The sequence below is a fragment of the Camelina sativa genome, chromosome 7 (genome assembly GCF_030686135.1).
Source record: "Camelina sativa cultivar CO46 ecotype springtype chromosome 7, ASM3068613v1".
In the NCBI taxonomy this organism is placed as follows: Eukaryota; Viridiplantae; Streptophyta; class Magnoliopsida; order Brassicales; family Brassicaceae; genus Camelina; species Camelina sativa.
In genome coordinates, this window is record NC_141886.1 from 26,933,293 (window position 1) to 26,947,522 (window position 14,230).

Below are 14,230 nucleotides of genomic sequence, written 5' to 3' on the forward strand. Positions count from 1 at the left end.
AAAAAGAAACAGAGACGAGTTAAGAAGAATGTGACCGACCACCACCGTACGCTCGGAGTCGGAGTGACCGTTGTACAGAGAGAGAGAGGAACTAAGAAGAAAAATAAGGAAAGATGTGATGATGTGAAAAAGAGTGAGAGAGCCTTCTTTTATAGATTACATTGTCGGTTTAGCTAATTTCCTTTTTTTTTTCTTTTCCAATTTCCTTCTATTGATATGTTTATTAATATTTTTTCCTTATTATTTTCGAATAGGCTCCCAAGTGTTGTAATACATAATTTATTCGAAACAACTCGAAAACATTCTTGACACAAATCAATTTTGACGGTTCGGTTAGTCAGTTACGGTTCAACAGACCCGGTTCTATATAACCTGGTGAATGGCAACAATACCACTCTTTGCTTTAAAACCTGAATGCGAATCTAACTCTTCCTGTAAATTCTTCATTTGTCTTTCCTTCCTCATGATTACATCGTTTCAGGGATTCATCTTTGATATACAAGGTTTCAAGCTGATTAAAAAAAAATTGAAAGAAAAAAAACATAACCAACTCACATTTGGTTAGTGAAAGGAGAGTAACTTTTGTACCAAACCAAACCCAATAAAGCCAAAAGAATTCACAGGGCAGAGAGAGCAGGTTTATGCGACGGTGATGAAGTGGTGGTGGTGGTCGAAGAATTATCAGTAGAGTTTGTCTCACCCCAATGCCAAAGCATACTCTCCCAAAAACAGAAATCTTCGTAACAAGTCTTAAGTCTCTCATCTTTGATCTTTATCTTCCAGTGTCCATCCTTGTAATTCCCTTTCTCTGCTTGTCTCCTATCCCACTCAAGTTGCGCCTTCTGTTTCGATCTTAGTAGACAGAACTTGTGCAAATTCTCAGGCATTGCGTCGTGAACTCTCCACCAGGTTTTATGTGCTTCGTCACTTGCGAATTCCTGGAATATATCCACATTCCAGTTGCAATCATAGTCTCTGAAGCATAACCAAGGTTTGTTATAGCCGAGGTAATGAAGAACGTAGAGGATCGGAGGATCAGCTCCAAATAGACTCGTCTTCATTTTCTTGATCTCAGGTTCGTCTCCTTCCCAGAAATGCTTCAAGAAATTCATGTGTTTCGGAATCCTGTGCCACCATGTGAATATCTCGTTAAGGTAACCTTGGTCTCCTCCGTTGTAAGACACAACTTCATTGATGTTATCCATTAGTAATTGGAATGTTGAATTAGATGGCTCAACCACCATTAGACCGGAGTTGAAGAGCGTAGCATTGTTTCCAATTGCGGATATCTCAGGGAACTCGAAGAGGAAATCAATGTTTCTAAGGATAAGCATGTCTGCATCGATGAAGATGATCTTGCTGTATTCAGTCAATTGCCAAAGACGGAACTTACTGTAGTTCCATTCGTTATATGCATTTGGTACAGCATTCGGGTTCCTGATTCTTTGAAACATTTGAATCTTCCATCCAGCAGCTTGCAAGCCACTTTTATGGTACTCACTTATCGAATCATCGACAAGTATGACCAGATCACGAGTAGAGCCTGACATTCGAATGCTCTGCGCAGCTGCAATGGCTCCACAGACATAAAATTGAGCAGAGTGCAAGATAGTCGCATAAGCTTCTTTCTTTGCACTTGCGGAGTAGAAATTATCTGCAATTGAAGTTATCATAATCAGCATACGAGTATAGATGCTAAACTAGCTGAAAACAGAAGACGAAGAAGCTTACTACTGACCTTTAGCTTGAAGAGGAACAGAAAGTTCACAGGAGCCAACAGGAAGCTGTAACTTTTGTCTTAACTGGTGAAGGCTAGGCTTATACAGCCATATGTTTCCTTGACGGGCAACAAGTTCTTGACCGGTAAAAAGATTCGGGATTGGAAAGCAATCAGATACCAAAATCACATGAACATCATGAAGCCCTTTAGAAGAAGCCGCTACTCGAGCTGCTGCGAGTTGTAAATGCAATCGAGCAACATCTCTTGACCACTTTCCTAATTTGTCACACGGAAGCTTGGCAATGACAAGATCGATCCGAGGCTTACCAGGAACTTGAATCAAAGGAAGAGAAGGACAAGTAGGGACTTCGAATTCTTCTACTTCGTCAATCCATTCAGGGTATAGAGATTCCCATGTAATGTTCTTTGCAGCATAGTCTAGACGCAAAGCTACATGATCACAGTCAGATTTCATAGCCTCCTTGAATCGAACAATCTCGTTATCATTAAGATTTACAAGCCCAATTCCTTGATACTCGCTTCTACCAAATAAGTACTTGTCAACAAGATTTGACATATGGTTCCAGTTGATCTCAGCTGTAGCAACATAGCGAGGATCAGTAGTAACACCAAAACTTGTTGGAGTTTCAGCAATTTGTAGCGGTGGATAACGAAATCGGTAGATCGTGAACAGAGCTCCAAGCATTATACAAATCAACACAAGTTTCAGAGTAGAGAACTTGACTCCCTTTTCAATCCTTTGGAATCTCCTCCTACTTGTCTTCTCACTACACAAAACATGAAAATTAAAACACGAAGCAGTGATTATATATATAAATACACAGAGACGCTTGTGAAACACATTCCAGAATCAAAATCAAAGATCGAAGATCTGATTTCAAAAAAGTCAACCATGTGTGTGAAGCTTACTAAGTTAACTAACTATAGTCTATACTCTATAGTGTTGATCAAACTCGAGAAACTAATGAAGAAGAAGAGGAAGACGAAGACTAACGTGGAGAAGGAGAGACGATGTCTTGACTCCATGGGACTTGAGGAAGGTATCATTGTCTCCGTGAGATCAGGGCCGGTTTCGAGAATTTCATAATCGCCTGATGATGAAGCAGCGAAGAGACATTTTAGGGATTTTGAAATTTAGATTTTGGACGGAAGGTTAGAGACAAAACGATGCGTATTAACAAAATGAGTGATTGAAACCATTCGTTTTTGCGAAATAGCCCCTTTACGTTTTAGGTTTTTCTTATTTTTAACCCTGATCTATTTTTACTATTCTTTGACCCTTTTCTTTCTAAACCTGGGATAGTCAAAACTCAAAAGTAAGGAATGCAATGCAAAAATATCTCGTCAAGCTAAAAAATGTGTCACTGCTAACTAATAAGTATCCTTCTTCTGTTGTAGGGTATTTAACATTTGTTGTAATTAAGTTTGTAATAATAGCAATTAAAAATTTTAAAAATTAAAAACATCTACATAATATTTCACACTTAATATAGATATTTACAATAATTTTTAAGATTTAAAATAATGATTCTCTTATTATCTTTGTTTTAAAAAATTTTTTGACTCATGATATAATACAAAAAGTTAATAATATATATATATATATGTATATATATTAAATTGATGCATATGTTGTGATTCAACTTTTTGTAAATGGACATATATTACACATTTAATAAAGGAAAAAATGTGTTCAACATCATACATCGGCTATAATTCAATGATTAAAAGTTGAATCTAAATCTAAAACTTAACTTAACAAGCATCAAAAATTAAAAGTTTGTAATGGTTTAGTTCAACATCTAGATTAACTAAACCTTTAAAAGGTTTTCATATATTATTTTTGATATACTTATACTTTATAAATATATATATATATATATATATATATAAACATTTAAACTTATAAAAAGGTATTTTGGAAATGGTTAAATGGCGGGACGAGTTTGGATCAACATTAATATAAATTTAAAATACCATTAATCCAAAACAAAAACAAAAAATATCATTAATTCATGTACCATTGTTTTATTATTTTTTTAGCACCACCAATATTAGAATATTATATATGTTAAACTAAATTAATTTAATTATGATTATATCAAAGAAAGTTATTCCCATGTTGAATCTTAAAAAATCATGTAAAAATTATTGGTTAATGATAATCTTTTGGTATAAAAGAGCCTAGTCAACATAAATCTACATAACTAGGAAACAAATCATATATTTCTGTATATTTTGCATTTAAGATATATATATATATATATATATATATATGTATGTTAGCATAAATATATATCCTAGTATATATGTATGTTTGTCTCTAAATTTGATATATATATATATATATATATATATATGTTAGGATAAATCATCTTTAGACATTCATATAATTTTATTTGTCCCAAAATATTCGAATATACCAACATCCAGTGATCCACCGAAAGAATATGGCTTCAATCAAGCACTTCTTTCTCATGTTTATTTGTTTTAGTGTTCTCTTAACCTCAGGTTATTTTCTAACTGTCACCTTTCACCTTTCACCTTCCAGTTCTAGCCTTATTATACTTTGTAGATTCAAAACTGTAAACATGCAAAAGTGTTAATCATTCATTATCATTTGATCCATGAATCAATAATTACTAACACTTACATGCACATTGAAATATATTTTTTTGTTAACATCAATATATTGTTAATTATTTGGATGATTCAAAGAAACCAAGCCAAAATAATATTATTTACATAAGACATAAGTTACAGTTTTTCATGCTAAATTATTAGTTTTAATACTAGTTCATCGTGAAATGAAAAACTATCGAAAGAAGAAAAATACTCCTAATCTATTTCGTTTAGTTTGAATTAGAAAATATATTCATCAACAATTGATTACATAGTTCAATCTTTTCCTTTAATTAAGATTGTTTCATTTATCTCTTAACGAAAAGAAAAAAACTACTTTTGCTTGGACAGGATCGGCCGACTCTCAATTGCACGATTGCGATCCCACGTTGAAAAGCGAAGATTGCAACAAAGAATGTAAGAGGTTTGGTCATCCGGGAGGCTATTGTGGACCTGATAGAGCTGAACCACTTTTAAGCATGTGCTATTGTAAAGATAAAAAAGCTTAATAATGCATAAGATAAAAAGTAACTAAGGTGCCGGATATGTATCATTTATCAGCTTCTTATAGCTTGACTGATTCTCCCGCTAGCTCCCGCAAACGCTTGTTAGCGTTTGAGGCCAATCACACAAATCGCTTCCAATCGCTCCCAGTCACTTCCAATCGCTCCCAACCGTTGAATTTCAAAAGCTGGTTCCCGCAAGCGTTTGCGGTTGGAATTAAAAAAAAAAAAAACCAACGATATTTTTTTTTCTATCTTCTATATATGTTTAACACCTTCTCAACCCTAATCAAGCCGTAACCCTAGTCTCTCAAACCTCCAAATTATGGCGTCAACCCAAGGTGATGAAAATCAAGATGGAAACGTAAGTATTGATCAATCTCTTTTATCATTCATTATATTGTTATATATGTGTTACTCTTTCTATTTTTTTCATAGCATCATCTTTTTCATTCTATATATTGTTTTGAGTTTGGTGATTGAATATATGTCTCAACTTGTTTTCTCAAATAGAAATTAGCTGGTCAGACGAGATGACTCGTTTGTTGTTAGATTTGATAACGCTAGAGAAACAAGCTGGAAATTCTAGAGGCAAAAGTTTGAGTGAGAAAGGAAAAGAAAATGTTCTTACAGAATTTAAAAAGGAATTTCCACTAACCTTAAACTGGAACAAAATTAAGAATAGACTTGATACTTTAAAGAGGCAATATGAACTGTATCGTAAAATCACGTTTGGAGCAACTGGACTAGGAGTTCATCCCAGGACAGGAAGTCTTGATGCCCCTGATCATTGGTGGAAAGATAAAATTAAGGTATGTAACCACATATTTGTGTAATAATTAATTTCTTGTTTTGTATTTTCATTGATTGGAATTTTGTTTTTGGTTTATAAGGCTTATCCTGAAGCTTCGAAACTCCGGTCGCACCCACTGCGGTTTATACCGCTTCTTCATGTGGTCTTCCGAGATGAAACGGTTGTGGTGGAGGAGTCATGGCAACCAAGACGTGGTGTAAATCGTCATGCTCCATTAGTTGACGTAAGTGAGAATGAACGTACAAACGAAGAAGACGAGAGAGAAGATATGATGCGTGAGAACGAACCTCATCATATGGAAACAGAAGACCTAGATTGGATGTCACAAATTCCAAGGGAAAACTCTGCAAATCCAAATTCCGAGGCAGAACCATCATTTGCATCCAAAGAGACATCTTCTATGCACACTCAGGAGAAAAGAAGTCGAAACCGAAAGCGTAAACAAAATCCAGTAGACTCGACGCTCAGCCGTATTGCTACTACTATGGAAGACCGAAATGATATTCTAGAGCAAATGACAAATGCAAAGTCAAAATCTCAGTCAACAAATTCAACTGAAGAACGAATGGCTCTTGTTGTGAAACATGTGAGGGCAGTACCGGATCTGGTTCCGATGACGGAGCTTTATTGGGCATCTCTTGATCTTATTGCAACAAATGATGTTGTGCGCGGTTTATTTCTTGCTCTCCCAGATGACGAGAAGCTACCTTTTCTAAAGAGACAAACCAAGGAGTCCCGTAATGATTTTGTTTGATGATTAGCTTTGGTTTTGCTGACGTAATCTTTTATGGAATTTTTATTTCTTGTTTGCATTTTGTTTACGACATTGAAGATTGTCTTTGGTTTTGATTTGACTTAAGTTTTTGTTGGCCTTTACAATATAATATTTTCTATTCATTTATTATGCATGAGGATGCTTTTTAAGAGTCAAAATGTAACAAGAATTTAATTTGTTACAGGAAGGAAGTGACATGGAGTTGAACACAGTCAGAGAAATAATAGAAGCAGATGACCAAGCTATTGAAGCAGTAATCTGCATTGATCATCTTCGCTTTTTTCAAAGAGAACAATTGAGAACGGATCCTGAACGTGGACAACGTATAATGGAGCAACTAATGTATGAAAGTGATACACAATGCCTCCATGTTTTACGTATGAGACAAAGAGTGTTTTTTAAGCTCTTAGATACGCTAAAAAAAGTATGGTCTTAAAGATTCTCATCGGGTAAGATCTGAGGTTGCATTAGAAATGTCGCTGAAGATTTTGGGACATAACTCATCACAAAGGAGCATAGCAGCAGATTTTCAAGTTGCACAATGGACCGTGACAACAAAATTTGATGATGTTTTTAATGCCCTTTGTTGCTTGCATTCAGACATTGTATCATGGAAAAGAGAGGAACTTGTCGATATACCACCACAAATCATGCATGATAGGAGGTATTTTCCATATTTTCAAGATTGTATTGGAGCTATAGACGGTACTCATGTACGTGTTCGTGTTGGTGGCGATAAAAAGATCACGTACTGGAATCATCATAACTACACATCAATGAACATTTTGGCAGTGTGTGATTTCAATATGAGATTTATATACACACATATTGGAGTCCCGGGACGTGCACACGACTCCAAGATATTGACATATTGTGCACGTCATGATAATTTTTTCTCATTCCCAAGCTCGGAGAAGTATTTTCTAGTGGATTCTGGCTATCCTAATCGAAGGGGGTTTTTAGCTCCTTATCGAGGTGAAGCGTACCATCCAAATCATTTTGCTGGGCGTAGACTAGGCACTGTACGCGAGACATTTAACAAGAGACATTCTTCGCTTCGATCAGTGATTGAAAGAACATTTGGAGTGTGGAAGGGAAAATGGTCTATTTTAGAAGGTCGTGTTCGTTATGATGTGCAAATGCAGGAGAAGATTGTTGCTGCAACTATGACATTGCATAATTTTATTCGAGATTCTAATATAGAGGACGACGACTTCAATGCTGCAGAAGAAACGGAGAACTATGATGCTGACCGGGAAGGAAACATGTCTCCATCTCATGATGATAATGTAGTCGATCGAAATTATGATCCAACGGCTGATCAATATATGTCAACAGTAAGAGACGACATAGCACGAGAGATATGGGATGCTCGTTAAAGATGCTCTTCATTGGCAATGAACGCATCATCTAAAGATGTTTATGAAGTTTTTTGTACTAGCTAGTTATATTTAAAATTTAATAATCGTGAGAGTGTAAGGATTCTCATTTTTGTATGATTTTACTCTCCAGGTTTTTCAAATTTCATTCATTGATCCTGGTTTTTTTTTGTTAAGTAAAGTCTCTCTAAAGTCGAGATTACATTGGGTTAATTATCAAATGATTGTGATCTCAACGACATGAAACTTTCTCACATATTATAGCACCAACCATCACTATGGATACAGCGGGAAATATGATTACGGACACGGCGGGAATAATATGATTACCCGCCAAAAAGATATCAAAGAAATAACATTGAGAATAAAATATTCATTTGCTAAATAAATTAGATACAAAATCTTTTCTTTTCACCTTATAAACTAGTATAAAAGTGCAGTTCATCTCAACCCTAATATATAATATCTTCTTCTTCGTACAAGTCTTCATCGTTAGAGAACACAAGAAAAAGGTCCCTTTTTTTTTATTGTTGATTTCTTTTTTTATTATACGGTACGGTAGATGTGGTTATATTTTTTCTATTGATCATATCGATTTAGCTTTGACTATGTTTATATATATATCTAGGTCATAATCATGGCTTCGCAAGATAATCGTTTGGCTTCGACTCAGAGATTTATCTGGTCGAAAGAGGCAACGTGTGTTCTACTTCAAAGGGTAATCCTGGAGAAACAAGAAGAAAAAAATCCCACAACAAAATTTCTAAGTGGTATTTAAAAGGAAAATATTCTTAAGAATCTTAACGAGCAACTTGGAGTTGATTTGACTTGGAGCCAAGTCAAACATCGATTGGATTCATCGAAGAAATATTATCATAGTTATAAAAATAATCCAGAAGATCCACGGTATCAAGCACTTGTTTTGTCATTTGTCACATTACTTGATGCAATTTTTGGTGATAGACCAAATGCATAAAGTAATAAACATTTTACTATGAAATTTATTTGTTTTTCTAAATAATTATTGTAGTTTTTTCATGATTTTTAATTATTAATCAAGTTTAATTTTTTTTTTGATATTTTAAAACATTTATATATTATATATCACATTTATTATGTTCCAACCGCTATTGCACCCTCTGGTCAACTAGTCGTAAACCTCCCGCAAACGCACCAATTTGAAACCGCTAAACCAGTCGTTCAAACGCTTAATAACACTTAAAACCGCAAATGCCCGCTACCACAATCTCCCGCAACCGCAACCGCAACCGCAGCGTTTGAACCAGTCATACCCTTAATATGAATAATAAAATTTCATTTCATAATCTGTTTTAATAAGTCTTAACTACATCCCACAACTTAGATTTAATTCAAAATTTCATTTAAAAGATCTTTAATACTATATAACTTTATTTTTTAAAAAATATATATATATATATATATATATATAAATACTATGATATTAATCAAAACGTTAAAAGCTAAGGAATAAGTAAAAAGTAAAATCTATAAAGCGATAGTTAAGTTTTTTTTTTTTTACAACCACCATGTAGTTAAGCTTAATTGGTTGATAATTCATAGTTTTTCATTCATTCCTTTTGTTTTTTTGGTGGTAGTAATATGAAAAGATACAAATAAACTAGACGCCGTTATGTTTTTGGACATCTTGCCGTTTGTCTCTACAGCTTTTCTGGAAAGATTGGGTTTAAATAAAACAAAAATAAGTTAGTGTTAATAAAAAGGAAGTACCAGATAAAATAGGATTTGTTTTGCAAAGCCTCATATCGTCTTCGTTTGAGTCTCTGGGGTCTGGGCCGTTCTTCTTCTTGATTAAGGAAGATCTGAGATACTGAACGAATTCGCCAAGCCTTCGTTGTCGAAACAGTAATCGACGAGATCAATCGCCGTAGATCTGAATTCAAACAAGCTAATCGTAGCGTAATTTTGGCGGTGGAACGATGGTGCTGGTTACGTCTGTGCGTGATTACATCAATCGGATGCTTCAGGACATCTCCGGCATGAAGGTTCTCATACTCGACTCGGAAACGGTATAATAATCTGATCTCGTCTTCTTCTATTACTGATCTTCTCTGATTTGTATATCTGGAATCGTGATTTAGGCACATCGTCTCGTCGTCCTTACATGTTTTTTTTTATTTATTGTTGAAATTTGCAGGTTAGCAATGTAAGCATTGTGTATTCACAGTCAGAGTTGCTTCAGAAAGAAGTTTTTCTTGTGGAGATGATAGATTCAATCTCTGTATCGAAAGAATCGATGTCGCATCTGAAAGCTGTTTATTTCATCCGTCCAACTTCAGAGAATATTCAGAAACTACGATACCAGCTTGCCAACCCTAGATTTGGAGAATACCATTTGTGTACGGCGCTACACCTTTTTCGAGTTTATCATTGTTCACGGACGTTGATAAATGTTTTGATTTTGTTTTTGTAATGAATCTTTCAGTTTTCTCCAACCTGTTAAAGGATACTCAGATTCATATTTTGGCTGATTCGGATGAGCAAGAAGTTGTACAGCAAGTTCAGGTGATTTTTACAATTCCCTCCTCCATGATGTTTTTGAATAGGATACTGATACTAAACGAATGATTCATAGTATATTGATTGGTCAGTATAAGTATAGATTTTAGCTGTCTCTTTGAACAAGCCTTATTTGTGGAGCTTATTATATATGATCCCCTACCTGTTTCAAGTTATCTGATTCAAACCTATATTGCTTGGTACACTCGGGGTACTAGTGGCTTGTTTAACATAGTCCTTTTTGGGTTGTATGTTGCAGGAGTATTATGCAGACTTTGTTGCTGGTGATCCATATCATTTCACATTGAATATGGCATCAAACCACCTATATATGATCCCAGCCGTTGTTGATCCCTCTGGTTTGCAACGCTTCTCCGATCGTGTTGTTGATGGAATTGCGGCAGTGTTTCTAGCGTTGAAACGAAGACCTGTCATCAGATATCAGAGGACCTCTGACACTGCTAAAAGGATCGCACAGGAAACAGCTGTAAGTGAAGTTGTTGGACGAGCTCTTGAAAATTGTATTTCTTCCCGCTATTTTGCACGCATGTGATAGAACTAATTTCCAGCTTGCTTAGCTATAAAAGAGTCTATCTATTTCCGGTATCCTGTAGTCATTTGAAAGACACTTTCATGTTTCAGAAATTGATGTATCAGCATGAAAGCGCTCTTTTTGACTTTAGACGGACTGAAAGCTCTCCGCTGCTGCTTGTAATTGACAGAAGAGATGACCCGGTTACCCCATTGCTGAATCAGTGGACATACCAGGTTATCTTGACTAAATAAAATTATTGTGCTACTCTATGTTATATTATGTACTCTGTGGTACAGATGTCTTGCTTTTCTAGCAAGAATAAGACTTGCTCATTAAAGAGATTTTCTGTAGGCAATGGTGCACGAACTCATAGGACTTCAAGATAATAAAGTGGACTTGAAAGCCATTGGAAGTCTTTCAAAAGATCAGCAAGTGGTTGGTTTTCTCCAATGCCATATATTGTTAGTTGGGAACCTTATAGCTAATACATCTCTTTTCATGGCAGGAGGTGGTTTTATCATCAGAACAAGATGCATTTTTCAAATCTAACATGTATGAAAATTTTGGGGATATTGGAATGAACATCAAGCGAATGGTAGATGACTTTCAGCAGGTGGCAAAGAGTAACCAAAATATCCAGACAGTAGGTACAAATATGACTAGTCTAAACTATTTACTACAAAGACGTTTATAAAAAAAGTTTCTGGTGTTGGTGACAGTTATAATCTATGAATGTGTTGGTTTTACAGAGGACATGGCCAGATTTGTTGACAACTACCCTGAGTACAAAAAGATGCAAGGCAACGTCTCAAAGCATGTAACTCTGGTTACTGAAATGAGCAAGCTAGTTGAAGCAAGGAAACTGATGATGGTTTCACAAACAGAGCAGGATTTGGCTTGCAATGGTGGCCAAGGAGCTGCATATGAGGTAGGGAATATCTGTGATGAATATTCTTGCATTGATCAATAATAGCTATACAGAGAAGTGCTTTATTAGTAGCAATATGCATTCAGTACCCGTCATGTCTTGCACTGGTTCCATACAAATGTATCCAGTGAGATGCAAATTTATAACAATAAAAGATCATCGTAACTCATAGGTAGTTATGCAAACTTTGTGTTGACTCTGTTTTTAGCACGGAGTTCTGAATCTCTTTTCATGTTTTATTTGCAGGCAGTGACGGATCTCTTAAGTAATGAAAGTGTGTCTGACATCGACCGACTACGTTTGGTAATGCTGTATGCTTTACGCTATGAGAAAGAAAATCCCGTTCAGTTGATGCAACTGTTCAATAAATTGGCTTCACGGTCTCCAAAGTACAAACCAGGGGTACCATCTGTTTCCTTTTAATTTTACATTTCGTTCTTGTAGCGTTGAATATATTCTTCTGCATCTCCTTTTAGGGTGAATAGTGATTTGTAATTCTGCTAGTATTATACTTGTTTGCCGACTCTTGAATTCCTCCCATGGTGGTTTTTACTTATTATTCGGAATAACTTGATAAAAGCACCCTCAAATCCTACTCTAGATGCATGCTTTTCATATCTTAACTTACTGGATGCCACACAACTGCAGCTAGTTCAATTTCTCTTGAAACAAGCTGGTATGGAAAAGCGTACTGGTGATCTATTTGGAAACAGAGATCTTTTGAATATAGCGCGCAACATGGCTCGTGGACTTAAGGTCTGTATCTGAGATTATATCTCTCCAAGAACATTTTATCTCTCCCGTTATATATGTCATGTTACTGACTTCTTGAAAAATACAGGGGGTTGAAAATGTCTACACTCAACATCAGCCCCTTCTGTTTCAAACAATCGAGAGCATAACCAGAGGGAGATTACGAGATGTGGACTACCCATTTGTTGGAGATCATTTTCAACAGGGACGGTATGTGCCACTAGTTCTTTCAAATTATTAAAAGTCAAAGCTACTCTCGTTTGACAGTTACGGATCTCTGCTAATAAACCGGGTAATGCTAATAAACTTACATCAACTAATCAAATTTTGCATATTTTATGGTTTATAAAGGCCACAAGAGGTGGTTATTTTCATGGTTGGGGGAACAACATATGAGGAATCGCGCTCTGTTGCACTACAAAATGCCACTAACTCCGGGATTCGATTTATTCTCGGTGGTAGCGCAGTACTTAATTCCAAAAGGTACGTTCAAGTAATTACACTAAACCGGGTAATGCCTGGGGTTTAAGACAGGTTCATCTGTGTGCAAATGAGCCTTGATCGGCTAAGGTTCCGAGTCAGAAACAGAATTAATCATATTATTAGGAATCAGCATTGGTTAGTTAAGTTATTGAACACATAAAAATTGGTGTTGAATGAATGATTGATTAGAAGGAATTGCAACTTGGTTTCATAAAACCGAATATCATAAGAATGTGAGCTGAAGAGTGATTTTGGTTGTCAGATTTCTCAAGGACTTGGAAGAAGCACAAAGGATATCAAGATCAGGTAGCCATATGGTGTAAAGATCCAAAAGAGTTTGTGTAAATTATTTTAATATTCTACCGTATGATATGGAGAGCATAGAAGAAAGAACCACCGAACAAGATATATATATATATCATCATCATGATGGAGAGACAATGGAAAGAAGAAGAAGATTGTGTGGTCAGGTTCGTCGAATCTTACGTATACATACATGAATGACTACCCCATCAGGGAGATCGAGTTTTGGGGTTTGTGTGTATTCATCGTGGTACAGTTTAATTGGACCGTTCTTCGTACACAATTATGGCGGCTAATCAATCAAGTAATGTAACTTGAGGAAATTTTACTCCTCTATTGAAATTGGTTAAAATCATTTTTGCAAAGTTATTTTCTGAGAACAAAAAACTACAAATCTTTTGGGCGTCAGAAAAAAATAGGAGTATCTTCTATTAATAAATGAACAAAAAAATGTGACAGACGAGTGACGTCAACTAAAGTAAAGTCCGATTTGGGAAAGAGAATAAGAAAAGAGAAAACATAAGAACAGAGCTATTTGAGTATCTTATGTGTAGCTCGGCTACTGCTGCTGCCGTTGGATTTCTCAACTGTCAAATATAGTAGTAGTAAGTATGATGTGAGGTTGAGTGCAGAAGCTGACACATCTCACTGTTTCTTCTCTGGAAGCATTTTTACTTCTTGTCCTTTCACACGTACACACTTCCCCATTTTCCCCTTTAAAACCATATATTTTCAAATACATTCCAAAAATTTCTTTAACCTTTTTATTCTTGCATCCAAATTTCAGATTGTTACCAAAACCATTTAGATCCAATTTGGTACCAAGTTGGATTTTGAATGATTTAAATTTATTTTT

At 35.5% G+C, this 14,230-nt stretch overlaps 4 protein-coding genes across 4 annotated transcripts; 3 read left to right on the forward strand and 1 right to left on the reverse strand.

Moving 5' to 3' along the window:
* Window positions 1–429: 429 nt before the first annotated feature.
* On the reverse strand, window positions 430–2,917 carry LOC104702488 (putative UDP-glucuronate:xylan alpha-glucuronosyltransferase 3). The gene is made up of 3 exons (XM_010418339.2): window positions 2,736–2,917; window positions 1,739–2,508; window positions 430–1,654 (listed from the first exon to the last, which is right to left on the reverse strand). The coding sequence occupies exons 1-3, from the start codon at window positions 2,786–2,788 to the stop codon at window positions 618–620; spliced, it is 1,860 nt and encodes a 619-aa protein (XP_010416641.2). The 5' UTR covers window positions 2,789–2,917; the 3' UTR covers window positions 430–617.
* Window positions 2,918–4,145: 1,228 nt separating this feature from the next.
* On the forward strand, window positions 4,146–4,970 carry LOC109125491 (putative defensin-like protein 280). Its single transcript, XM_019227144.2, has 2 exons — window positions 4,146–4,252; window positions 4,715–4,970. The coding sequence occupies exons 1-2, from the start codon at window positions 4,192–4,194 to the stop codon at window positions 4,870–4,872; spliced, it is 219 nt and encodes a 72-aa protein (XP_019082689.1). The 5' UTR covers window positions 4,146–4,191; the 3' UTR covers window positions 4,873–4,970.
* A 429-nt stretch (window positions 4,971–5,399) lies between these two features.
* On the forward strand, window positions 5,400–6,434 carry LOC104704929 (uncharacterized). Its single transcript, XM_087458631.1, has 2 exons — window positions 5,400–5,586; window positions 5,773–6,434. Exons 1-2 carry the CDS (start codon window positions 5,400–5,402, stop codon window positions 6,432–6,434), a joined length of 849 nt encoding a protein of 282 aa, XP_087314757.1.
* Window positions 6,435–9,403: 2,969 nt separating this feature from the next.
* Window positions 9,404–13,615, forward strand: LOC104702490 (vacuolar protein sorting-associated protein 45 homolog). Its single transcript, XM_010418342.3, has 13 exons — window positions 9,404–9,882; window positions 10,011–10,212; window positions 10,299–10,378; window positions 10,632–10,859; window positions 11,015–11,140; window positions 11,259–11,342; window positions 11,413–11,554; window positions 11,657–11,835; window positions 12,082–12,237; window positions 12,484–12,591; window positions 12,677–12,798; window positions 12,940–13,071; window positions 13,334–13,615. The coding sequence occupies exons 1-13, from the start codon at window positions 9,793–9,795 to the stop codon at window positions 13,392–13,394; spliced, it is 1,710 nt and encodes a 569-aa protein (XP_010416644.1). The 5' UTR covers window positions 9,404–9,792; the 3' UTR covers window positions 13,395–13,615.
* The last annotated feature ends 615 nt before the right edge of the window (window positions 13,616–14,230 follow it).